The 26,997-nt window shown below is 53.5% G+C and overlaps 2 protein-coding genes across 5 annotated transcripts in view; both read left to right on the top strand.

Annotated features, from left to right (window-relative positions):
• Positions 1-9,592, top strand: part of UNC93A (unc-93 homolog A) — a 37,131-nt gene extending 27,539 nt beyond the window's left edge. For all 4 annotated transcript variants that reach the window (XM_055433501.2, XM_088840899.1, XM_088840898.1 and 1 more), the window contains exons 7-9: positions 14-149; positions 1,110-1,241; positions 6,583-9,592. In XM_055433501.2, coding sequence (XP_055289476.2) covers positions 14-149; positions 1,110-1,241; positions 6,583-6,848 — 534 coding nt within the window. In that variant the 3' untranslated portion in view covers positions 6,849-9,592. The remainder of the gene's footprint in view (positions 1-13; positions 150-1,109; positions 1,242-6,582) is intronic.
• Positions 9,593-15,229: 5,637 nt separating this feature from the next.
• Positions 15,230-24,567, top strand: TTLL2 (tubulin tyrosine ligase like 2). The gene is made up of 3 exons (XM_055433023.2): positions 15,230-15,289; positions 15,365-15,370; positions 22,960-24,567. The coding sequence occupies exon 3, from the start codon at positions 22,978-22,980 to the stop codon at positions 24,565-24,567; it is 1,590 nt and encodes a 529-aa protein (XP_055288998.2). The 5' UTR covers positions 15,230-15,289; positions 15,365-15,370; positions 22,960-22,977.
• The last annotated feature ends 2,430 nt before the right edge of the window (positions 24,568-26,997 follow it).

Below are 26,997 nucleotides of genomic sequence, written 5' to 3'. Positions count from 1 at the left end.
CCCTCTCCCGCAGTCCTATACCACCTGCGCCCTGGGGATCCAGTTCGTGGGCTACGTGATGATCTGCTTCGGGGGCGTCGATGCGCTGTGCTCCGTGCTCTTCGGGAGGCTGGCCCGGCACACTGGCAGGACCGCGCTCTTCGAGCTCGGTAGGCGGGTGCTGGGCGCTGCCCGGGGCGGGTCCCGCTGCACTGTGGGCGGCTGGAGCCTGTGTGAAGGACGGGAGTCGCTGGAGGCACACAAAGTGGGGGGACGGAGGTCAGGCGGGAGGGAGGGGCCTCCCAGCAGGAGGAGATCTTGGTTCACGCGCTGGATGAAGCTGGTTGTCTAAACACGCATCCCCTTCTGCTTCCCCTGGGGGACCAAGAAGCAGCAGAGACAAGGTGAGAAATGAGGGTTTTCCAGGAGAGGGCTCGCCAGCAGCGACAGTCCCGAGGGTCTGTGGTGACGCAGAGAGAGGGGGGAGCCGCTCACAGTGCCGGCCGGGGCCCGAGTCCTTCTCTTCCTACCGAGGAACAGAGACGCCTAGTAACTCCCCAAGGTCACGCAGCCCCGGGAGACCCCAGAGGCACCTGCTTATGTGCTCCTCGGCCGCCCTGGAGGGTCCCAGGCTGCTCTGTCCCCCCATCGGGGGCATCACAGGGCCTGCAGACTCACGAAGCTGAGAGCTCAGGCCGTGAGGAGGCCCTGCGCCCAGCCCCTGCCTCCCCGTCCTGCTTGGAATGCCCCGCTCCCAGGCTGGGGGGCCCTCTTCCCCTCCCCTCCCCACGCCCCCCACTCCGTGAGAAGCAGGGGTTCCCCCCTAATGAAGCCCAGTGTCTCCCACCCTGAGCCCCCACCATCTGGGGCCGCCTCTGCCCAGCAAGATGACACTTTGCTCTAAGACGCAGAGGTGTGTCACCCCAAGGCACCCCCGCCCTTGCCCCTGTGGAGGCCAGAGGTGAGCAGACTCGTGCACCTGCCAGGGGTGCCCCCCGGCAGCCTGCAGCCTGCACGGGTCGGGTCAAAGGCCCCAGAGGAAGCAGGCGGCAGTAGTCCAGGGAGCAGGGGTCGGAGGCTCGGCCCACAGCTCCGAGGGTCTGAGAGTAGCCCCCCGCCCCTGCCCCCAGGGGCCGTGACTCAGCTGGCCTGCATCATCGCCCTCCTGCTGTGGAAGCCACACCCCAGCCAGCTGCCCGTGTTCTTCGTGTTCCCTGGCCTCTGGGGCATGGCCGACGCGGTCTGGCAGACACAGAACAACGGTGAGTGCCTGGCGCATGGCCAGCCCACTCAGGGGGCCCTAACTTGGCCGACCGCGGAGGGCGCAGGGCCCCCGAGGGAGACGGGGAGATGCGCGTCAAGGAGCAGGGGCCGGACGGCAGGCCCCAGTTCCTCCCGTGGGCTTGGATCCACGATGCCTGGGAGAAAAGGCAACGGAGGGCGCAGCTGTCCTTGCTAACATGTCCGTCCCATCGTGGCTCCCCCCAGACGAGCTCCTCTGGGCAGAGCAATGTCCTGCCCGTGTGTCTGGGCAGAAGGGTTTCTGTCTGCTCTCAGTGGAGGCAGGGGGAGGAGCTAAAGCTTACAGGTTACCATGACAACGTCCTTTGGTGGATGGGAAGAACTGAGTTAGGGGGTGGGAAGGGTCATTTGCATCTTCATCCTGGGGTCACACCCGAGTCGTGTCCCGTCTGATTGTCTTCTGGGCAGCAGGGAGCCTGGGGGAGGCCGGAAGGGAGCTGTCTCCATAACAGCACCCTGCAGACGGGGCTGGGGCTTGTAAACAGGAGATGTGAACTGCCCAGTGTCCTGGGGCTGGGTGTCCAGGATGAAGGCACCGCAGATTCGGGGCCTGGAGGACCTGCCTCCTGGCTCATAAACACCTCACTGAGTCCTTGGTGGACGCAGGGGTGAGGGGGCAATCGGGAGTCCCCTTCGCAAGGGCACTCTAACCCCGAGGGCTCCCCCCACCACCTCATTGCTCCCAGAGACCACCTCCCAACACCGTCCCCTGGGGGTTTCAGCCTCTGTGTTTAGGGGGAACTGTGAGGACAGGCTGGCTGCAGTGCTGAAGGCGAGGGTGGGGGCTGGCCTGATCCAGGCCGACCTGCCTGGTGAAGGGGCCGGGTTCACTCAGCACCCGCGGAAGCAGCAGCAGGGGTTTACAGCTGGGAAGCTGCTGCCGCAACATGGGGTAACGTGGGGATGTGCAGGGGTTTGCCGCACAGACGGACATGGTGAGAAGGGGCTGAGCGGTGGAGCTGCTGGATGCAGGGAGGAAAGGAGGCCAGGACAGACCAGGACCTGGTGGTCCCAAGGCTGGGCTGGACATCGGGACTCCCGGGCTGCAGGCGGCCGGCAAGCCCACAGGTGGCAGGGTTGGAGGCGTCCACTGAAGGGCTTGGCTTGGGCTTGAACAGGACAGAGGGCCCCGATCAGGGGGACCCAGCCCTGAAAGGGGTTGTCTTGGGCGAGTGTAGTGGTAATGTTGTTGTTGCTGTTCCTGTTCAGCTGCTCAGTAATGTTCGACTCTTTGGGACACCGTGAACCACAGCACACCAAGCCTCCCCGTCCATCACCAGCTCCCAAAGTTTGCCCAAGTTCATGTCCACTGAATCAGTGATGCCATCCAACCATCTCATCCTGTCGGCCCCTTCTCCTCCTGCCCTCAATCTTTCCCAGCATCAGGGTCTTTTCCAGTGAGTCAGCTCTTCCCATCAGGTGGCCAAACTATTGGAGTTTCAGCTTCAGCATCAGTCCTTCCAATGCATATTCAGGACTGATCTCCTTTAGGATGGACTGGTTGGATCTCCTTGCAGTCCAAGGGACTCTCAGGAGTCTTCTCCAACACCACAGTTCAAAAGCATCAATTCTTCAGCACTCAGCTTTCTTTATGGTCCAACTCTCACATCCATACATGACCCCTGGAAAAACCATAGCCTTGACTAGACGGACCTTTGTGGGCAAAGTGATGTCTCTGCTTTTTAATATGCTGTCTGGGTTTGTCACAGCTTTTCTCCCAAGAAGCAAGCATCTTCTAATTTCATGGCTACAGTCACCATTCACAGAGATTTTGCAGCAAAAGAAAATCTGATTATTACTTTTCGATGCAGAGTGAAGGGCTGTGAGGAAAGAAGGGGTGTGGGGGGCAGAGGACAGCTGAGAGGCGGGGAGGGTGCCAGCGGGGGCGTGTGGGGACAGGGGAGCTGAGGGGCCTCTAGGCCGGGAGGGGAGGGGTCCCCTTTCTTTGGAAAGTGTGGGAAGGCAGTTGGCCTGAAGGACATGAAGACTGTCACTCTGGGGAAAGGCGTTGAGTTCAGGCCTGAGAGTCCTGGCTTCCTGGAGGAGCCACAGCCAGGACGCCCTAACGTGACAGAGGGCATTGACTGTGGGCCGGCCGGTAAATCCCGCGAGGATTCGCTCATGGTGTAGCCCAGCGGGTGGCGTCACCCCCGTGGCACCTCACCCAGCACAAGTGTGGCACCTGCAGAGGTCTGGGCTGGAGCAGCGAGGGACTCGGGAGGGCAGGGTCTCCCAGGACCCATTGATGGCCCTGGCTCGGCGGCGGAGGTGTTGAGGCCCCAGGAGGTGAGCCATCTCTGCAGCCAACAAGCCGCCGATGGATGAGCCGGGGCCCCAGGAGTAGATCCAGCTCAGAAGGGAGCTTCTTCCCTTGGAAACGCCACCCACTGTCCAGCCCTCATCAGGGAAGCACCTGGGACTGGAAACTGGGTCAGGCGCAGCCACAAACAAGCCAGCAGCCGCCGTTTCCAGGGACAGGGGCCTGGCTGCTGTCCCTGCACCCAGGGACGTCACACACGGGGCCTCGGCGTTCCAGGACGGCCCCTCCTTAGCATATGAGTTGGTGCCAGCCTGTGAAACAGCTGAGGAAATAGCCCGGGCACACCTGACACCGTTGGAATCAGGGGGTTTGGCTTTCACAGCCTTTCTCCCGCCTCCGCGATGCAGGAGGCGCTCCTAGGGTTCTGAGCCAGGGGACAGAGGTGTGATCGGCTCAGCGCCACAGACCGCTGTGTTTGGACAAAGGGCAGCTTGTGGAAGTGGTGACAGATTAGCCGCAGGTGGGTCTGTTGCTCAACAGAGGAAATGCCTGACTCGGTAGAAGAGACAAACAGAAACGACGCTCGCTTTTCTTGGCCGTCCAGACTGCAAGCCAATGAGAGGTCCCAACAGCCCCCAAGGACTCTTAGTGATCGTCAGGAGAGAGTGCCTCCACGTCCCTGTGGAGGGGAGAGGGACCCCCAATGTTTACACCCCAGTGCTGACGCTGACTTGCTCTCTAGTTAACTGACTTCCCTGAGCTCAGTTGAACTTTTTGAAGTGTTTACACGAAGAATTGATGCTTTTGAACTGTGGTGTTGGAGAAGACTCTTGAGAGTCCCTTGGACTGCAAGGTGATCCAACCAGTCCATCCTAAAGAAAATCAATCCCGAATATTCATTGGAAGGACTGATGTTGAAGCTGAAGCTCCAATACTTTGGCCACCTGATGCAAAGAGCTGACTCATTGGAAAAGACCCTGATGCTGGCAAAGATTGAGGGTGGGAGGAGAAGGGGACAACAGAGGATGAGATGATTGGATGGCATCACCGACTCGATGGACATGAGTTTGAGTGAGCTCCGGGAGTTGGTGATGGACAGGGAGGCCTGGCGTGCTGCGGTTCATGGGGTTGCAAAGAGTCGGACACAACTGGGTGACTGAACTGAATACTTAGAAGTCAGGTCAGGGCCTGGGATGCACAGCCATGTGCATACAACAGTTCCCAGGTGTTCAGAAGGCTTGCAGGAAGCCTGTTTGGCTTTTCTCTCTTCCTGAGATCGGGAATAATTGCTCCAACTCTTCCTTCCTTTCCATGGACATGAGAGACCGTCAGGCTGAGCCTTTGTCAAGTTGAGCAGCTACACGAAGTCCAGTGAATGACTTGGGTTAAGTTCTTCTTGAATAAGAATACCAATTTAAAACGAATTATTTCTGTCTTTTTGTTCAAATTAAGTTTTTTGAGTAAAAGTCAGTTCTTGTGGGGAAACTGTTCTTCCCATCTATGATCTGTGACTTTCTCAGCCACCTTGACCAGGAAGGCTGTTTCAATAACAGAGCTCCCTGCGGCTCCCCTCCCTGCAGTGCGGTCCAGCCATACTGTCTCTGTGTTTTCTAAAACTGCACATTTTGTGTAGCTTTTGCCACCTACCAAGACCAGCCCCCTCACTTCTGCTGTTTCAATAGCAAGTTGGATTTCTAATGCTGTTCTCCCTGAACGTGTCTCTCTGTTAAGAAAAGACGTGAGTCGCGTACATTCCTAGTTAATGAGACGGAATAGAATTGAGTACAGCGTTACCCTCCTTTGCAGGCACCACTTCTCAATGGGAAAGCTGATTGCTACACCTGGGCGGGACCATCCCAGCCCCTCCCTCCTGGGGCAGAATGCTGCCTCCCCCTGCTGCAGGTTCCCGCTGGGCTCCGGCGCCTCTGGAGCCATTCATCTTGGCTGCTCTCTGCTTATCCGCCCTGACGGTACTGTTGCCGTGGCAACACTTGCACGCCAGTGCCTGAATCTGAGATGTGTTGGAATGTCTGGCCTTGAAATACCCTTTTGCCTCATCAGCCACCAAAGGGGCTGTTTCCAGGCTGATAAATTCAGAGAATCTGTCCTCTCTTACATGCCCGGTTCATGTATCCTGTCGTTTCCAACCAAACAAGACTTGTCCTCATCTGAGCACAGAGTCCGCATCTGGTCACTTTCACCTGGGGCTGTGGCCAGGTCGGACTGCGAGCAGGCTTTTCTTCTTTTTGTTTTATAACAATCTTAGATTGATGGAAAAGTTGCCAATAGAGTGCAGAATTCCCACATCCCGTCCACTCTGTTTCCTTAATTCGAACATCTTACAAAACTGTGGTACATTTGTCAAAATCAAGGAATTAGCATTGGCAAATAACGGAACTTCAGAGTTTATTCCGTTTTTCCAGCTTTGTCCCCTTTCTCTGCGTGTGCCGAGACCCCAGGCAGACAGCCACGTTACATGCAGCCACCGCGTCTGCTTTGTTGGTCTGTGCCAATCCCTCTGTCTGCTCTGCTTTGATGACCATGGCCCTTTTGGAGAATACTGGTCAGGGGTTGTGTAGACCGTCCCTTAATTCAGGTTCATCTGATGTCTTCTCATAACTGGGCTGGAGCTATGGTTTCGGGGAGGAAGACCCCAGAGAGCAGGGCCTTTGTCGTCACGTTGACCAGGGGGACGGCACACGGCAGGCCCACCTGTGGACCCTGCAGAGGGCCCCTCGCCCTCATCCACTCAGGTCCCGTCTCCCAGCCTTGCTTCCCTGACCCGCGGGGTATGGGGCTGGGTCACGGCCCCTCCGGCGGTCGGTCACTCTCATCCGCTCTGCTTCTCGTCTACGCGATGGCGCTTCGCTGCGAGAGGCCTGCTCACCAGGCTGGTTATCATCCACTGCATGAAACCCTTCTGATTCCAGACAGGAAGGTCCTGGGGCGGTTACCTGGGCCTCAGGGAAGCGGCAGCGTTTTCTGCAGGAACAGGAGGGCTGTCTGCTGTCTCACAGCCGCGTTTCTGCCTCTCCCTGCAGCTCTGTTCGGGGTTCTGTTTGAGAAGAACAAGGAGGCCGCCTTCGCCAACTACCGCCTCTGGGAGGCCCTGGGCTTCGTCATCGCCTTCGGGTACAGCACGGTCCTGTGCGTCCGCGTCAAGCTGTACGTCCTACTGGGCGTCCTGAGTGCCGCCATGGCCGCCTACGGGGCCGTTGAGTGCATGGAGTCCAGGAGGGCGGACGGGCCGCTGGCCACAGAGCAGACAAAACCCGCCGAGGAGGGGGTGACACAGACAAAACTGTGACGCGACGAGCCCCGCGGTGGGTGGCCGAGAGCGGACCCGGAGCAGGGGAGCGCTACCCGAGGACGCCTCGGAGCCGACAGTTGGTTCTTCACGGCCACTTCAGTGAGGCTTCACTTCTGTGTGACGTTTTCTCTATTTTGTCAGATTCTTCAGTCCGCCATTTCATCAGCGGAGACGCAGAGTGTAGGTGGAGGAGTCAGTTCGTTTCAGAAACAAAAGAAATGAACTCAGGGCACCACCAGCCACTGGGGGCTTGCCTAGAGTCATGGGTCAATAGCCTAGGCTTGTTTCGGGGGTTGTTGTTAAGAACTAGAAAGTTGCTGAAAAGACGCGGCCCAACGCCAGCACTTTGCAGATGCGCAAACTGACGTCCCGGCAAGTCAGTGGCTGCCTCCCAGAGTCACTGAGGGACAAAGTCAGGCTAGGCTCTCTGGGTCTTGCAGCTTGTGGGGTATGAGTTTCTTAATAAATGCAGTTACATTACGGACCTGACTCTGGTCCAGATACTTTACGCCACTCACCTGGATCACGCACACAAACGCCATCACGTTAGCTTCTTGGAGGCCGTTGACGACGAGATGCAAGTTACTTCCAGCGGGATTTGACACGTGGGGCTGACGACACATGAACCCGGACGCGGGCCACCTGTCTCCCGCCCTCTGCCCACCTCCCCGGCAGGTACGTCCATCATCCTGCTCCTTCCTCCTCGTCTGATGCCTGGTCATGCAGGCACAGCCTTTCTCTGAGCACAGCTGTCTTTCCGAGACACCCCACCCTGGAACCTCTCGGACAGGGCTCCCCGTGTCTCAGCTTTCCTCCGTTCAGCCAGCTCGCCTCCTCCTACCCGCCTCGGTCCCTGCTCTTCTCCAGGCTTCTTGCCACGCGTCCTGTGGCAGCGCACCCTCCTGCCCTCCTCCAGCCCTGAAGCCAACCTGTCTGCCAGACCCTGTGACCCTTCCAAAGCCGAGTTTCCGAGGTGTGTCCTGCAGCCCAGCCCCGGGCCTTCCACCTTCCAGGGGGCCGCCCAGCCCCTCTCAAGGGCACTGTGGCCTCTAGAGCTTTGCTCACGGGCCTCCTCGACCTTGAGCACCCTCCTGCCCTCAACACAGACCCCTTGGGCTTGTCCAGGCCGTGCTCCTGCCACGGGATGCGCACTTCCCAATGCTGGTTTTTGTGTGTGCCCCCTGCTCAGTACTGCGGCTGGCAGTGCTCGGTCCTCCTGAGCTTGGGTGCTGGAGCTGGGGACACTCTGCCCGCAGAGACCCAGTGGACTGGCAGAAACGCACAAACGTGGGCAGAGGGGCCCGGCCGGGAACATCAGGCCCACAGCCGCCCCTTCTCCCGACTCCAGGCTGAGAAGGCACAGGAGGGCCCTGCATCTCTGCGAGGTCCGGGGTCAGAGGCCAAGGCATCACAGGCTCTGGCAGAAGGCTGAGCTCCTTGCTGTTTGCAGCTATTGCTGCTCGATGGGAAATGTGCAGGAGTCCCAGCCCCTCGGGCAACAGGAGGGCTTTGGGTCCAGGGGATGAGGGCCCGGGCCAGGCAGCCGTCTGGAGAGCGGCCACGGGCTGCCAAAGGCTCCCACTGGACAGCACACTCCTGCCTGCCAGCTGGCTGCTCCTGGAAGGTGGCCCGTGGCACTCAGGCCTTTTCTTTCCTGCTCGTCCTCTGAACTTGGCCAGCGCCCTTTAACCTGGGTGTATGCTTGGGCACCTTGATGGGGGCACGGGGATAGAACTATCAGGGCTCTGGCTTCCTCCTGGGCCCCGGGCTGGGGCGGGGGGTGAGCGGTGAGTCCCTGGGTCACGTCAGTACTGCTCTGGGAAGGCTGCATTGTAGCAGAAAGTGAGGGACTTAATATTGAGCGTAGTACTTCATTTGCTAAATGGGAAAGTTCCTCCTCCATAAAGAATCATTGAGACAAGACATTATTCAAAGGGGAAAAGCAGAGGAGAGACAAATTAAGAGGTTGAGAACAGCACATACACATGGTTACATATAAAGTAGATGAACAGCAAGGCCCTTTTATATAGCACAGGGAAATATACTCAGTATTTCACAATAACCTATAAGGAAAAGAATCTGAAAAAGAAAAAATTATATATATAATGCTTAGAATTTTTTTTAAAAAACACTGTGGGTTATAAAACACTATCAAGCACTGTACGGACTTCCCAAGTGGCTCAGCGGTAAAGAACCTGCCTGCCAATGTAGAAGATGCAGGAGACACTGCTTCAGTCCCTGGGTCAGGAAGATCCCCTAGAGAAGGGAATGGTAACCCACTCCAGTGTTCTTGCCTGGAGAGTCCCATGGACAGCCTGGCGGGCTGCAGTCCATGGGATCACAAAGAATGGACACAATCTGAGTGACCTGAGCACACACACAAGGTACTGGACACAGTGAAATAAGAAGGAACACCTCAGACTAGGGTTAGATGCAGTGGTTTTGTCCGCCTCTCACCCCCAGCAGGGCTATTATGAGCCTTGATTAGACTGGATCCAACAATTGTAAGTCTCCTGTCCACCTCCCTGGGCTCAGGAACAAAGGCGCAATTTTACTACTTGCTCAGAGTTACTCACTAGGAAAAGATTTCCAAAAATAAAATGTATGATGCTTGTCACAATGTATTGTTAAACATTTCCTAAGAATTAAATGTGTATCTAAAACAAAATGTTAAGTGTAGAAATGAAGTTAAAAGCACGTAATAATAAAGAGAAAGTGTGTGTGGCACTCATCCAGGCTCACGGCTGCAGGAGTCACCGTCATTGAGTAAAACAAGCCCTGAGTTTACCGCGGCCCAGCTAAGAAGGACACAGACAGCCTAACGGTCACTATTTGGTAGAAGGGGGTTTGCCGGCACTTTAAAGGAGGATAACTCTCCAGGTCCTGAGATGTAAACGAGCACCCGCCGGGTTACAGGTGAGACGCACAGACAAGCCCAGACACTGCCCCGACAGACGGCAGGTGTTCTCTGCGGGCGGGTTGTGGTGACAGCGATGGCTCAGGGATCCCGCCGGACGGTCGTTCGGTGGACGGGCCGGGGGCCCCAGGAAGCCGGGAGGGCGGCCTTCAGTGAGAAAGGCCCGTCACGTCACACCACACCCTCCAGGAGCCTGGAAACTCCTACTCGAGTCGAAGCGTTGGGCCTTGGGAGACCCTCGCCCTCGCCCTGGCTCCAACCAGGTTTATGCAGTGAGTGAGTTGGGCACGCTAACTAGTTTACTAATCAGAGAGGGCGACAAAATAAGTCACAAGGGTTAAAAAGCACGCGGCAGTGTGGCAGGCTTCTCTAGTCTCACATCCAAATCAGAAACGGAGACTATTTCTTCTTCCTGAACCCCCTTCCAGGCCCAGGGCATGCTTCTGCACATCTCTGAGCTCCCCTCAGCCTCCTCCAAACAGGCTCTCGGAACCCCCATCCCCAGCCGCACCACCCTTTCCAGGCCTCCCGCTCCCCATAGTCTGTGTTCATCTCCCATCTCCCTGCTCCTTTAATCGCCTCCCTTCCAGCTCCTGGGGCCCAGGCTTCCAGGTTTTCTCTTTCAAATACAGGACTAAAAGTCCAACACATTCATCTGCCTGCAAAGTCTGTCTCCATGGCTTCCTCTCAGCTCATGGGCAGGTCTCCATCCGTCCGTCCGTCTGCAGGGAGGCGAGGTTTGCAGACAGAACAGGCAGCACACGTTCTCGGGTGGTGCTGCATCCACCACCTCCAGACGCCTGGCCAAGCATCGGGGGGACCCAGCTGTTGGGGGAGAGCCTTGTGGGCCGCAGGGCAGCCCCTAGTCCCGGGGACACAGTGGGCCCTCCACAGGGCCATCACCACTACTGCGCTGGGTCCATGACTAGTTACAAGGCTTCCTTATCCCGTCTTCATGGCTGGGGGGCACTGGGTTTCTTTCCTGACCTCTGACCCAGGGGCTCTGCCTGGAGCGGAGCCTGGGCACCCGCATTTTGGGAAGCTCCCCAGTGTTTGAGTAGCTGGCGGGAGTCGAACACTGGTTTTAAAGTCATGTCATGTCTCTGCTCTTGCAGCAGCTCGCTGACTTAGCTGGTTAGCAGCATATAAAGTACATTTTTAAAAAGAATTGTGGGGAGTAAGCATCACTGATTGTTGTTGTGATTGCAGCTCATGACAAGGGACATCATGGAATCCCACTGCCCCCCGGATGCCATGAAACAGCATGAAAATAGTAGCAGCTCCACTGACGCTTAGCCGAACAGCCGGCCAACCACTGTCGGCCCAGAGCTCCCAGGGGAAAATGCCTTGGACTTCACTGTCCTCACATTTCCTGGTGGCGGCTCAGCCAAGCCCTCTGCGGGTCCACTGACCCTTTCCCTGTCCCATACCCGCCCCCCACACCTCAGCCTCCAGCACCCCCTCCAGGGTCCCGGCCACCCCTGCGGGCTTCTGCCCCCCAACACCTGCAGACAGCGCCTGTGGCCGCCCAGGACTCTGGGCCCAGCTCTCAGCTGTCACTCACCCGCCCCTGGAGAGTCCTCTGTCTCCAGCATCACCTCCCATGGGGAGCAACCCCTGCCTCCACACACCCGCCGGCTGCCCCGGCCTAACCCACACCCGGCCACAGCCTCCGCCAGGCACCGGCCCTGTTGTCCTCGCTTCTGGGAAGTCTTCCAGCCCCGCGCTCTCTGTGGCCTCTGGTGGCTCCTGACCTGACGACCGTCCTTCCAAGAGTCAGACTCCCATGCTGCTTGACTCTGCTCGCCACCAGCCAGCACTGGCCTTTTTTTTTCAACAGCTTAGCCGGGCACGCTGGACCCTCGGTGAGTCAGTGCAGACTCATCCTTGCCCTCACTCCTCTCCCCAAAATACCATATAAAGTTCCCCCAGTGCAACCGAAATTTATAAACATACTGCATATAAGTGTCATAATGTCCTCGTCTCAGGGGTGATTGCTGGCTTTATCAAAATTCATCTCAGATGCCTTTTCTCAGGGGCACGCTTTAAAGCTGCCCTGCTCCCCCCAGGCAGAGACCCTTCCCCAGAGGGCTCAGTGCCTCCTCCCACACAGGCACTTGACACGCCTCTGGTGACACCAGTCTGTCTGTCCCCTCTCCAGCGGGGACGGTGCGGACAGGGGCAGATTCCACAGCGGGGGAAGCCTGGGTCTGCAGCTGCAGTCGGCAGTTTGCCTCTTCCCCTCTCCCCCGCGGGGCCCGGGGAGGCGGGGAGGAGGGAGGCGCCTGTCTGTCCGGTCTGTCCATCCGTCCAGGCCCGGGGACCAGCGCGCCAGCATCACCTGGACCGCGGAGGCCGAGCGGCTGCGCGGCGCCCCCTGGCGGGCGGGGCTGGCGCCGACCCGCACCTGAGCTCCCCGAGGGATGCTCAGGCCGCGGGTGACCCGCACCTCCCTCTGGCTCCAGGATCCACTTGTTATTTCTGTCAGAACATCCGTCCAACTCTCATGCAGCGTTCCTTCACCTCTGCTCCCTCATTTCCTTACAAAAAATAAAACAAAACAGCCGCAGGCAGGCTTCCCCGGTGACTCAGACAGTAAAGAATCTGCCTGCAGTGCTGGAGACCCAGATTCTATCTGGCTCTCGAGTGAGCGGCTGGAGGAAAGCAAAGATCTGAGGCCTCGACACTGGCATTTTCCAAGGTTTAAACGTCAGGGTGAGGATGAGGAACGGGGGGAGTGACCGGGGAGGCTGGCCGAGCCGAGCGGGGCTGCAGGGTCCAGATGGACACCGGGCGGGGTGGGGTGAGGGCGGGCGGGCGCTGACTTGGCGGTGATGTGGCTGCTGGTGTCGGTGATCGCAGAGACTGGGGCGCCTTTGGAGATGAAGATGGGAGCCCAGTGGCTCAAAAAGAAGTGTAGATGGTGGGGTCTCCAGCCTCGCCCAGAAGCTTTCTCCAGAGAAGAGGCCACGGCTCCAGCATGGCCTTGGGCACAAGGGCCATTATGTCACCAAAATTGGGGTCCAGCTGCTCGTAGGTCAAAAGTCAAAAAACAGGCAAGGTTGGCGAAAAGGAAAGCTTGCTTTATCCTGGATGCTGGAAACCTGGGGGGAGTGTGACTCCCGACCAAAGGCCAGCTCCCACCCCTAACCCCCCCTACCCCCGACCGTCTTGCCACTGACGATCAGTGGGCAAGAGCGTCTAAGGCGGAGTTTCAGGGGTGTCTAGATGGAAGGATGGGGCTACATGCAGAGCAGCACAGTCGGCTCTGGCAGTCGCTGTTGGCCTGAGCAGCAGCATCTTGACTCTTTTAAGAACAATTAATCTTCAGTTCAGGGCTTCCCTAACTGCTCAGTGGTAAAGAATCTCCCTGCCAAGCATAAGACGTGGATTCAATCCCTGGGTTGGGAAGATCCCCTGGAGAAGGAAATAACAGCCTACTCCAGTATTCTTGCCTGGGGAATTCCATGGACAGAGGAGCCTGGCAGACAGAGTTAGACACAAGTTATTGACTAAACAACAATGATTAAACTACTACAATTTAGTCTCGTTAGACTGCTTTTCTTTGTTTCTGCATTTTCTCACTTCTCTGATTAATCTTATTCTTGGCTAAAGTTTTTCCACTGACAAAAGGCAGTGGAGGGCTTGGGGGTGGGGAGGACCGTAAGGTTGAAATATTTGGGGGTTGGGAAGGACAGGACTTTAGATGATTCTAGATCAAATTCCTCCTGTGAAATTGATGAGAAAAGCAAGACTAGACATCAAGGTTAGTGATTAGTCCTGGATCACACAGCTGGTTAATTGAAGAAATGGTACTAGAACCTGGTTTCATAACTTATGGTTGAGGATATTTTTCTACTAAAAGGAAAGAGAGTGATAAATAATTCCCAATGCTCTTCAACTGAGATAGATGCTAAGTTTTTAGAACTTTTTATTGAACTGCAACGTAAAGACAGAAAAGGTACAATTATATGTGTACAGTTTGGTGAATTTTCACAATACCCAGGCCAAGAAACAGACCACCAGGACCCCCAGGGAACACATGGCTGCCACTGCAGTCACTTCCTCCTAGGGCGGCAGCTCCCAAACCCATAGGTTGAGTGTATGTGCCTACTTACAGGTGATTCTCTGAAGTTCTTCTTGCAAAAGTATCTTGTTCATGTAAGTTCTTCAACAGTACTTAAGTGATGGTGGTAATTAATAACAGTGCATTCTCAATAAAAGCTTACCATCCTTCCAAAGAACCAGGCAGTATGCAAGCTTCGATTTTCCATGCATTTTAACTGGCAAGGGGCCAGTGGCGTGGTTACTAGTTGGGGTGTTCTCTGGGGTCCAGGAAAGACCTCCACATTCCCATGATCATGGTGCTCCCCTGCCTGCCTCCCTCAGGCTTGGTAGACAGGGTGGCGTTTCTATCGACCACCTGGGGCAAGGGTCCTGGGGGTGGAACTGGGGGGCAACAAAATAGTGACAATTCTATTACGGATTGAGAGTTTCCCTGGACTCCGTGAAAATTCTAGATTTTAAACATCATAATGCATTCAGCTTCCTCCTGATCCTCTCAGAGGGGAATATGTACAATAAGACTGTCCAGTCGCAGAGAACAGACTTGCGAGCTTGAGGGTGAGGTTAGCAGATGCTGTAAATGGTGGACGCTGGTGAGGTCCACATAACTGATAAGAGATGGAGCTGGGCAGAAGGCAGTCCTGGATCGGCCCAGCCCTGGAGCATGGACGCCCCTTTGAGTCGGTTTTGCATGTGGGCAGTGACCAGGAGGCACTCACTGAGCACCCTGACACCTTCCCAAGTCTGAGGAGGCCCAGGGTCCCCTGGAGAATTCAAGCCACGGAGAAAACTGAGCCCAGTGAGAAATGTTCGAAAGGAGGCTGAACATGGAAAAGAGTTTGGAGAAACGTGTTTTCTCACTTGGAAAAGGCCAATCACTGTCATCAGATAAGTGCCCCCTGAATTTTCCTTGCTGTTCACGGGCCCTTAGCAACCACCTCTCATCTGAACCGTCACCTCCTTTCCCAGCCCTGACACTCAGCGGGGCACCGAGCCTGGAACTCTGGAAGCTCAAGCGACCATCTCAAACTGAACGGAACATCTACAACTGCTGATCCAACTCAGACAGTTCGGGTCCAGGGGCCTCCCCGGCGGCCTGGAGGCCTCCCCCGGCGTGCAGCCCCTGACATCCTCCCAGACCTGCCCTCCGTCTGCCGTGCCTCAAGACAGTCAGCGAAGGACTTAATTACTCTTGGTTTTTAGAAAGTCTACCAGGTGGGTGGCTGGAGGATAGCAACGCATAATTAACAAGTGAGGAGGACAAACCGAAAAACAAAGATGCCGTCTAGGCTCCATATGATGATGATTTTATTCTTGATTTGCTAACCAGAAAATCTGCAGAGATTCCCTTTTGCTTGACACCACTCAGCCGATATCTTCAGCTGCTGGGCTGTGCAGCTTTTATACAGGTGTGCGAAGCAGCTTACTGGTCCCGAGTGGTTATAGCCGGGCATGTGTTGCAGCAGGTGGTGGGGAAACATTACACTTTAATCAGCGAGGTGATGACAGGCTGGAGCCTGAAGGGGCCGAGAACAAAGTTTCTGTGCAAGGCCCCGGCTTCAAGGCGGCTCTCTTGGGTTGAGGGCTAGAGTCCACAGGCCTGGCGCACAGGCCCCAGAAGATGGGGTGAGACTCTGAGGCAGCCTTCAGTCTTCCTGGAGGGTGCGTCCACCCGGCGTCTGCTGCGGCTTCAGTGGATAAAAAAGGTTCCCTTCAGAAATGCAGATGTTTTATGTAGAAATAATATTTGTTGTGGTCCCACTAGAGTAATGTCCAGGAGATCCCCAGGGGCCCACCAGAGGAGCCTACCCCCTCGTCTCCGAGTCCTCAGAAGTGTCATTGACGGGACCACTCAGCCTCCGCCTGCGTGGTCTCCTAGAGGGAGGGAAGCCCCCCAGAGTGCGGGTGAAGGAGGCCTGGGGCCCACATGCTGACCAGGCGCTGAGCCCTCGGCCTACGTGGTCTCCTGGGGGGAGAGAAGCCTGGGGCCCACACCCTGACCAGGCCCCCAGGGTTTGTGAGGAGAGCAGGCCGCATCACCGGCTGACCCACACACCAGCGTCTGGTCCTGCCCCTCTCAGCTGGGCTCTGCAGCTGCCAAGGGAAGACCCCCAAGCCCACCCCTGGATCAGGGCCTAACGACACAGCGTTCCATTCCCACTTGGAGCCCTGGGTTTACACCCAGCTGGCTCAGGGACCATCGCAGCCACGCCTGGAGGAAATTGCAGCCACACCTAGAGGACATCACAGCCACGCCTGGAGGACATTACACCCACACCTAGACATCGAAGCCACGCCTGGAGGGTGGCCCCTGAGCGCGCCGGCACCCAGCACCCATTCTCCACCAGGCGCTGGGTCCAGGGCCACTAGGATCGGTGAGCAGACGTCCTGTCCTATTGGCATAGAAGGAGGATTCTTTACTGTCTGAGCCACCAGGGAAGCCTGGGACATGATAGAATTTTCATTTCCAGTCTGTCCCCTTCCACTGGTGTTTATGAACCATGAACACGTTCTAGGGAGGCTGGGTCCAAGAGGTGTTTAGAACTGGCCTTCAGGAAACTGAAGGATTTAATGATAAAATAGACTTCCTTACAATTAACACCAAAAATGGCACCTGGGTTCTGTTGAGAATAATGAAAAATTATTCTGGGTTTAAACAATGCCAGCTTTTCCTGAAAAGAACATGTGTGTATGTAGTACATGCTGCTGCTGAGTCGCTTCAGTCGTCCGACTCTGTGCGACCCCATAGACGGCAGTCCACCAGGCTCCGCTGTCCCTGGGATTCTCCAGGCAAGAACACTGGAGTGGGTTGCCATTTCCTTCTCCAATGTAGTACATAGGAACTCTTTAAAAAGTTATTATTGAGGTGTAGTTGATTTACAATATCAGTTTCAAGTGTAACAAGGAACTCTTAAGTTGGCTGACTTAAAAATTAGGACAAATCAGGGACTTTCCTGGTGGTGCAATGGTTAAGCCTTCACCTTCCAACACAGAGGTTGGGGTTCAATCCCTGGTTGGGGAGTTAAAATCCTGCATGCCTCATGGCCAGAAAACCAAAACATGAAAGAGAAGCGATATTGTAACAAATTCAATAGACTTAAAAAAGCAGGGCAAGTAACATATAGGTAAATTTTTTAATGTGAGAGGCACTCTGTGTTTCTATAACTATAAACCATGACTGAAATCTATAGACCGAGCATCAGGATGGTGACATCTCTAAGACAAACGGTTGAGGTTGATTTGTCCCCATAAACGGGCTTCACCATCTAGAAAGATTATGCTGGAACCTCCAGCTACTTAAAAATGGAAATATTTTTTTAAAGTTTAAACAACTAACTTCTCAATTTGAAAATTGCTGTGCTAGCCATGTGGAATATCATCTGTGGGTATAAATTCGACATTCACACCAAGATGGCATTTTAAATACACACAGTGTGACTGAAGGCAGTGCTATTAATAATAAGAAAGAAAAGGAATCACATTCTCATAAGGGACAAATGAAAATAAAGGCTTTGTAAAGGAAATCTCCAGTGATTCCCAAAAAAGGCGGGGAAAATACTTTTGGATTTAACTTTCGAATGGAAATATCAAGGCCTTTCTGTGGAAATACGCAGTCTTAAGGCTTGAATCTTGTGCACAGACACGCTGTAAACAGGCTTGTTGGTCACATCCCCTGACCGATGCTTCTGATGGAACCGGACTCTCCACTTGGGTGGAATCTGTGTGCTGTGTCCGAATCAGGGTCACCAAGAAGGTCCCTCTCCCTGCCCCCACACCTTCCCCCTCAGTTCATTGGTGAATGAAGAGCATGGTGTTAATTAGATGGTTTAACACTTTAGTGGGATACTATTCCCATGGAAGCTGCCCCAGGGCAGTTTGTCCTTTAAGCAGTGAAAGTGCTAAAAAACTGTGTGTGGAGGGGGGGAACAAAACTAACTCCCAGTTCTTCTCTGAGGGTCTGCTTTGGGAATAAGGAAGCATGAGAACTGGCAGTCTGACGGGCCCTGGGGGCCAGCCCCTCCAAGCAGTGGGCCCACAGGGGCATCCCAGGAGCCGTGATCCCCGTGATGACAGAAGTGCTGTCTGGCTGATTCCCATCCCCAGAACCCGTGTGCTCTGGTGTATCATCAAGGTCTGGGAAAGAGAAGCTTCCTTTATGGCCAGGACTGTGTGTGACCAGGGCTGAAAGTGAAAGTTGCTCAGTCGTGTCAGACTCTTTGCGACCGCATGGACTATACAGTCCATGGAATTCTCCAGGCCACAGTACTGGAGTGGGCAGCCTTTCCCTTCTCCAGGGGATCTTCCCAACCCAGGGACTGAACCCAGATCTCCCACATTGCAGGCAGATTCTTTACCAGCTGAGCCACAAAGGAAGCCCAAGAATACTGGAGTGGGAAGCCTATTGCTTCTCCAGCAGATCTCCCCGACCCAGGAGTCAGACCAGGGTCTCCTGCATTGCAGGCAGACTCTTTATCAGCTGAGCTGTGACATCATGAGACTGTAATTATGCTCACGACCGCCTCTGTGTCTGGAATTGTCTTGCTTCTGGACCAGCTCATGCTCTGACGAAGACAGCGTGTTACCTCCCGTGGAAGACACGGGACTCGGCGTGTCTGGAACGTCAGTCTCGGGTAGCCCATTCCGAGGTTCCCTAGGCTTTGACCCACTCTAGTTTACACAGCTGAGTTCACGGCTGGTTCTGGCCCTGGGTGCTGGATCATCCATCCCGATGACGGCTTTCATCTCAGGAACTGGGCTCTGGGTTCGTTCATGGCAGTGACGTGGGGCAGACACAGAGAGGACGCTGGCCTTGGCTGCTTCAGGGTCTGCAGAGCTCACAGCTCCCCAGAGCTGAGGGGGCTCCTGCCTGCCTCCTCCTCCAGGGACAGAGACCTGTCCCTGGCTTCCATCCTTGGGGCTGGGACCCCTCTCCTTGGGGTTGCTGGCTTGGGAGCTTTCCAGGATGTACTAGTTTCCAAGGGACTCTCTATGACCCATGTCCCTCCTCCCACGGAAGGGCTTCAGCGTTTGTCTCCAACCTGTTTTTCTTTTGTAAATTGAGTCTAGTTGATTTACAGTGCTGTGTTAGTTTCAGGTGAAGAGCGAAGTGATTCAGTTATATACACACACATATATATCCGTTCATTTTCAGATTCTCTTCCCATATAGGTCATTGCAGAATATTGAGTAGAGTTCCCTGAGCTGAACAGTCTGTTCTTATCAGTTGCCTGTTTTATGTGTAGCAGCGTGTGTGTCAGTCTCGGCCTCCAGTTTACCGCCCGCTGTGACCGTGAGTCTGACTCCATCTGTGACAACTTCTGTTTTGTAAATAAGTTCCTTTGCACTGTCTTCTTTAGAGTCCACATATAAATGACACTGTATGGTATTTGTCTTCTTTTTCTGGCATATTTCCTGGGTGTGACAGCCTCTAGGTCTACCTGTGTTACTGAAAACAGCATTGTTCGGTTCCTTTGCGCAGATGATTAATGCTCCAGTGTACGTATGTGTCACACCTTTGTCTTTTGACGGGCATCTAGGTTGCTTCCATGTCTTGGCTATTATCAACAGTGCTGCGATGAACACTGGGGGTGCATGTACCTTTTCAAGTTAAGGTTTTCTCTGGAACTCTGCCCGAGTGGGATTGCGAGATCATATGGTCACTCTGTATTTAGTTTTTAAGGAACCTCGATACTGTTCTCCACAATGCTTATACCAATTTGCATTCCCACCAACAGTGTCCTTTTCTCCAAACACACTCTCTCCGGCATTTATTGTTTGTAGATTCTTTGATGATGGTCCAACCTATTTTTAATCCCTACGCATATACCCTACACATATTTTTTTTTTTATTGAACTATTTGCTGCTGTCAGCACCTGTGAGTCAGAACAAGGCAGGATAAACACATTTCAAGTAGCTCCAGAAGGACTTTTCAGGAGAAAAAGTTCAAATAATGCATTTGGTTTCTCAGTGAAATTTTAATAGGAAAGTGGATGGTTAATTGAAATGGGGCCCGAGGACAGCGTGTGCACCCCCGGTCAGCCTGCCAGGACTCGGCCTCCTTAGACGATGTTCCCTCAACCACCCCACCCCATAATGAGCCATGGCCTCCTGGGCTCCGCGGTGGGAGCAGACCCAGGCCGGCAGAGCTGGGAGAAGCGTTTCCCATTTCTGTTCTCCTCCGGCTTCTCTGACCACCCCCTGCACAGTCTGGGGAAGGCCGGCTCCAGCCTCTGAGCCCTGATTCCAGATGAAACGGGCTCTGGTCAGAACATACCTTCTTCTCTCGAGCCTCTGAGAGGTTTACTCCGAAGGTGGGAGGAGGCAGACCAGCTGGTTTGTCTGACTCGGCATTTCTTACCCCGCTTTTGTGAAATGCTACCATTAGTATGTCACACACAGCTGAGGAGGGTATCCCGTTCAATCATGGCAACTTTCTTGGAGATAGAAAAGAAGCATTTTTAACTTTGCTTAGTCCAGCTTCCATCTTTATTTGAGCCAGCCTCCCCCACCTCTATCCCCACCCACACCCCTGCCCTGCACACACAAACATACACACTGACAAATGTACACACACTCACACACACACAGCTTGAAATACATATTAATACCATTGAACACAGTTTGAGAACATCACAATCAGTTGCAAAGACTGAATTCTGTACCAGCCACCACAGATCTATAAATTCTACACGTTCCAGGTCAAAGCAGCAACGATGCTAAAGGCATGAACACTCGTTTTACTGATTCTGCTCTGTTCACAACTCTTGTGGGCCCTCGTTTGGAAGCCCCTTCCTAGCCTGTGGTGGCTTCAGTTCAGAAACAAGGTCACTTGGCAATAAGTATCTCGTTTCCTCCTCGACAGCTTCTCGCAGCTTCAAATGCAGAGGAGAAGGTGGGTGAGCACGTCGAGTCTCCCCGCCCCTCCCCTTCATCCTTCCTTCCTTCCCTCTCTCCCTTTCTCCCATCCTTCTCTTTTTCCTTCTTTTGTTGATGAAAATTCAATTAACCATCAACTTAGGAAGAAGACAAAAGGGAATCTTATTGGAGCCAAACTGAGGATTATAACCCAGGAAGTAGAGGCTGAGAAAGCTCGGAGAACCGTCCCATCTGTTAGAATCAAAGGCACATTCATGCATATTTGAGACAAGAAATGTGCATCAAGATAACACACTGCTACTTTACATGAAGTTCACCAAGGATCCATGTCCAAGTAAACACATACAGAGCAAACAGCGAGTCTCCATGACCCTCGCCAGAGCTGGGAAAAAGCACTCTGCTTTTATGAAGTTTCATTGCTAATGTCAGAAGAAAGAAGAAACGACCTTTATGGTTGCCCAGGCCCTCCCGTCTTTGAGGAGCTCTGGTTAACATGTAATGAGTAGTACATGGCCCAAACACACACACACACGGAATTTTATGTTTAATTTTTTTCTTGTCCTGCCTTAAAATAATAAATCTTACCTTATCACTTCCTTTCTTCTTCCCTTCTTCCCTTCCTCCCTTTCTTGTCCAGACTGGCTGCCCTGAAAATACAGTGCATGTCACACGTACTCCTGCTCCATCAATTGGAATCTCCCAAACACCACAGAATTTCCGGCAAATAAACTATTTATGTCTCTTTACACAGTCAGTTGTGCATGAGTGACACAAGGGGTCAAAGAAGCAGCCACAGTGGCCTGAACCTGAGATTTTTGACGAGTACATAGGACTTCGGAACGCTGACGCTTTCCCCCAGAGGCTGTGACGATTTCACCTTCTTTCTAGGCCACACCAGAGCCTCACGCTGCATTGTCACTTTTGGTGTTCTCACAAATGATCCTGTTTTCTTTCTTTGAAAGTTTAGAAAAATGTTGAATCTGCACTTTCTGTCTCTCTTGTGAAATGTGAGGTGCAATCCTCAGACAATCATTGCTATCACAGAATGAGTTTTTAAAAACTCCAATTTTCTTTCTCAACTCTTTCTTGCAAATGAGTTGATATTTGAACAAACTGGGGGCCTCTGAAACACTGCCAGGCCCTGGGACTATGAGGTGGGCCCTAGGGGACAGCCACAGGGGCCTGGCCCGAGTTCCTGAAATTTCTCAGGCCAACAAGACCCTGGCTAATCTCGTAACACCACTGTTCCCAGCTTTTTACACATGCTCGGATTCTTTTAGCTGTAGAAACTTGGCCGTTTTTGCTCTGAAGAGTGCTCACTTTGTAACCAGCAGGGTCCACTGTGGCTGTGGAAGTGTGGCAGTGTCCCTGAAAGCACATTTAACTCATTCTCACAGGAGGAGGTGTGCCGGTGAGCTCTGAGGAGAAGAGCACGGGGATAGGTGGGGCTGGGTCTGTAGGCAGCAGAGATGGACCTGTTTGTGCAGAGGTGAGCATCAGCAAGACGGGATAACGTCTGGGAGGGTGCAGACTACAGGTGACCTCAGGACCTGGACTCCTAGGTAGAATCTCCACCAGGTTGCCATCAGTCCGCCCTACCTCTTTTCTAACAATATTTTTAATATTTTTTTATTGTATAGTTGCTTTACTTCCTTCCCTGAATTTGGGGCTTCCCTCGTAGCTCAGTTGGTAAAGAACCCACCTGCCATGCAGGAGACCCCAGTTCAATTTCTGGGTTGGGAAGATCCATTGGAGAAGGGATAGGCTACCCACTCCAGGATTCTTGGGCTTCCCTGGTGGCTCAGCTGGTAAAGAATCCGCCTGCAATGTGGGAGACCTGGGTTTGATCCCTGGGTTGGGAAGATCCCCTGGAGAAGGGAAAGGCTATACCCACTCCAGTATTCTGGCCTGGAAAATTCCATGAACGGTATAGTCCAAGGGGTCACAAAGAGTCGGACACGACTGAGTGACTTTCACTTCACTTCATAATTGCTTTACAATGTTGAGTTAGTTTCTGCTGCACAGCAAAGTGACTCAGTTATATGTGTGTGTATGCGAGTCAGTTCAGTCACGTCCAGCTCTTTGCAAGTCCATGGACTATAGCCCGCCAGGCTCCTCTGTCCATGGGATTCTCCAGGCAAGAGTACTGGAGTGGGCTGCCATTTATGCATGTTTGTTAATCCCAGACTCCCTCTCCATCCCTTCCATTGTTCCCTTCCTCTAACACTTTCCTGATCATCCATTTCTAGAAAAGAAAACCTTATCTGATGGCTGAAGATGAGCCTCCAGGGGCCAGTCTGAAGCCCCTGGTGTTCCGGGTGGATGAGACCACCCCTGACGTGGTGCAGAGTGTCCTCCTGGAGCGCGGCTGGAGCAAGTTTGACCAGCAAGAGCAGAACATGGAGGACTGGAACCTCTACTGGAGGACCTCCTCCTTCCGGATGGCCGAGCACATCAACGTCAAGCCCTGGCAGTGCCTGAACCACCACCCGGGCACCACCAGGCTCACCAGGAAGGACCTCCTGGCCAAACACCTGAGGCACATGGAGCGGCTGTACGGCACCCCACTGTATGAGTTCCTCCCCGCCACATTCGTCATGCCCAGCGACTACAGCAAGTTTGTGGCCGAGTACTTCAAGGAGAAGCAGGCACTGGACACCAAGCTCAGCTACTGGATTTGCAAGCCTGCAGAGCTCTCTCGAGGACGAGGAATCATCATTTTCAGTGACATTAAAAACCTGATCATTGCCGACACATGCATCATACAGAAATACATCTGCAACCCTCTGCTTGTTGGGAGATACAAATGTGACCTCCGCGTCTACGTGTGTGTCACCGGCTTCAAGCCTTTAACCATCTACATTTATCAGGAAGGGCTGGTGCGCTTTGCCACAGAAAAGTTTGACCTCGGCAATCTGCAGAACAGCTACGCCCACCTGACCAACAGCAGCATCAACAGGTCCGGGGCCTCATATGAGAAGATCAAAGAGGTAGTGGGCAGCGGCTGCAAGTGGACCCTCAGCCGCTTCTTCTCGTACCTGAGGAGCTGGGACGTGGACGACCTGCTCCTCTGGCAGAAAATCAACCGCGTGGTGATCCTCACTGTGCTGGCCATCGCGCCCTCTGTCCCCTTTGCGGCCAACTGCTTTGAGCTCTTCGGATTCGACGTCCTCATCGATGACAACTTGAAGCCGTGGCTGTTGGAGGTCAACTACAGCCCGGGCCTGTCCCTCGACTGTTCGGCAGACGTGTCTGTGAAGAGGAGGCTCATTCACGACACCATCGAGTTGCTTCACTTACACGGTCTCAGAAACGAGACGAAGGAGGGCTGCAGGGCTGCAAATGGAAGTCCCAGCGTCTCCCTTGCTTGGAAAGACAGAGGTTGGGGCAGCAACCTTCCTTACGAGTCCTTCTCACAACTCGGGAGCAGAAGAGCGTTCAGTCAGGATGGAACTCCTGCGAAGAAAGCGGTCACAACGTGCCCTGAAAACTGGCACACCTGCCAGCCCCGAGAAGCGCTGAGCAGGCAGAGGGAGGTACACCCGTCGACGAGGGAGCCTCCCAAAGCCACGCCGAAGGCCAGGGCCAGGCACCCGGTCCTCAAGACGCTCATCCCCCGCATGTCGCTCATCCAGTCCTGTGGCCGGGAGAAGGGCCTCTCCCTGCACGTCCAGCCGGACAGCAGCTGGGTGCCTGGGCCCCAGGCAGGCAACTTTGTTCTGATTTTTCCTTTCAACGAAGCTACTTTTGGAGCATCTAGGAATGGACTCAATGTCAGGAGGATAATTCAAGAGCTCCAGAAACTAACGCATAAGCAATGTTCTCAAGTGGCAGAAAATAAAAATAAAATAACATGACTTCTTGAAAACCAGGAATTCCTCTGCTGGGGAAGGCAAGTGGTTCTGTCCCCACCTCAGTTGCTTCCCTGGGCCTAGAGCCGTCGATTTGTACGTAAGTACAAAAACTCACAGTAGAGCATGCTCAGGTGTGGTTCCACTCCTTCACACCACAAGTCTCTCTGCTCAAGTCTCTCAGAAGAACCACACGACCCTTACCTGTACTTAGAAATGCTTTATTACAGTATACTGTGCATTTTTAACATGAAAAAAGATTATATTTAAAAGATTCTTAGGTGAAAACAGTACAAGAAAGGCCAAGGGTTAGCTCTTTCTTTTTTAATAGACCATATTTTGTTCACAATTAATCTTGTTAATGATCAGACATTCATCTAGAGTGAGTTACTGGAAGCTTCCCTGCAAACAGTCAAATGAGTCTCTTCTTTATGGATCCTGGGCTCTAAATCAGACATTGCACCAAATGTCTTCCCACCAGGGACGTCCATCAGCCACATTTGAAAAGTGTCACCTCTCTGCTGGCTTTGTCACTGTTAGATTACCCCCCAAATGGCAACCCACTCCAGTGTTCTTGCCTGGAGAATCCCAGGGAAGGGGGAGCCTGGTGGGCTTCCTTCTATGGGGTCACGCAGAGTCGGACACGACTGAAGTGACTTAGCAGCAGCCCTGCAAAGTCCGAAATTTCCAGATTAGGCAAGTTACCATTCCTGCCAGATAGGAGAGACATAAAGCTCCAGTATTTATTGTAAATGCCTTGCTGAGAAGCCAGACACAAAGATCCTGTGCTGTATGATTCCATTTACATGAAATGCCCAGAGTTGGTAAATCCACAGAAACAGAAAGTAGGTTGGTGGTTTCCAGAAGTTGGTGGGGGTGGGGGATGACAGCTAAATGACAGGGTTTCCTTCTGGGACGAAAGTTTCTGGAAATCGAGCGGTGAGGGTTGCACAACACGGTTAAATGTTTCGGAGCAGATGAATGCACTACGTGTCAGTCATGGCAAATTTCATCTTATGCTTGTTTTACCCCAATAAAAAAGTTAAAGCAGAAAAAAGAGAGACAAGATTAAATTATTGGGAGTTGGGATGCACAGCATGTGAGGGAAGTATAAAAAGCCAAATGCAAGGACATAAGGACTTGGGACTTTCCTGGAGGTCCAGCAGTAAGACTCCACACTTCCGGCGCAGGGGACACAGATTTGCTATCTGGTCAGGGAACTAAGATTCCACATGCCTCGCAGCTGGGTTTAAATAAAAAGGAAGTGAGTAGCATCCATTTCAAGATAATGACGACTTCCTGTCTTGGGTGCACACAGAGGGGTTTTGAAACGACCAATAACATTTTATTACTTGACCCAGATGGTTCAGAGGGAAAAGCTAAAGGAAGGGAAAAGTTACAGCAGGTGTAGTCCTGACACTGCAATGCATCTCTGTTCGTTGCCTGTTTTCAGGCATCTGTACCTTTATTGCACCCCATCTTATTCCAGGAAAGATTGGAAGGAGTCAAGAAGATAAGAGCATCAAGGTGGTTTTGAGCTTACCTGTCAGCCAGGCTTCCCAGGTGGCACTAGTGGTAACGAACCTCCCCTGCCAATGCAGGAGATACGAGAGACACGGGTTCAGTCCCTGAGTCAAGAAGATGCCCTGGAGAAGGGAATGGCTACCCACTCCAGGGTTCTTGCCTAGAGAAGCCCATGGACAGAGGAGCCTGGCGGGCTACAGTCCATAGGGTCACAGAGTCAGACAGAACTGAAGTGACTTAGCAGTCCTCGGCCAGGCTCCTATATTACACCTGGCAAGTAAGGACAGGAGCCTTTCCGCAAATGTCCAGGTCATCTGATGAGACCAAAGCATGCAACATCCATCACTCAAACACCAGAGGTGAGCGCTCAGTCTCCCTGAGTATTTGAAATGCTGGCTTCTTTATTACAAGCCAGGCTTTAATGACTCTTTAGGCGTGAACACGAATCTTACACAGGTGAGCAGAGCATATGTTATTGAGGAAAGATGCTCTTGTTTGTGCACTCGGAGTTTTTCAGGCTAGAATCGCCTTGGGACATTCAAAAATCCAAAACCTGGGCTGTACGTGTCTTCAGTTCAGTTCAGTTCAGTCGCTCAGTCGTGTCCGACGTGTCTTAGGGTAGGCCAATTAAACTGAAATAATAACGGACTAATAATTTCAAAAGAGATAGGAAATGTTTTGGCTCATTTCCTAGAATTAGCATCAGGAGCGCCGACACGGGGTGGAGTCTGTGGAGGAAAGAACAGAGACAGCTTCTTGCTGAAGTCGAACAGCAGAGCCCCAAGTCGGGAAACTGAGGCATTCTCTAGAAATACATGGGCCTCCACTCCCCGAGGAGGGAGGAGGCGTGCGTTTCCCTGTTCCTCCACGACGGACACCTGCAAACCTTGAGCAAAGCGTGTGTGTCGGGCA

The sequence above is a fragment of the Moschus berezovskii genome, chromosome 10 (assembly GCF_049115385.1).
Source record: "Moschus berezovskii isolate FMDL1 chromosome 10, NW_MosBer_1.0, whole genome shotgun sequence".
Lineage (NCBI taxonomy): Eukaryota > Metazoa > Chordata > Mammalia > Artiodactyla > Moschidae > Moschus > Moschus berezovskii.
This window is presented reverse-complemented; position numbering and strand designations above follow the sequence as displayed.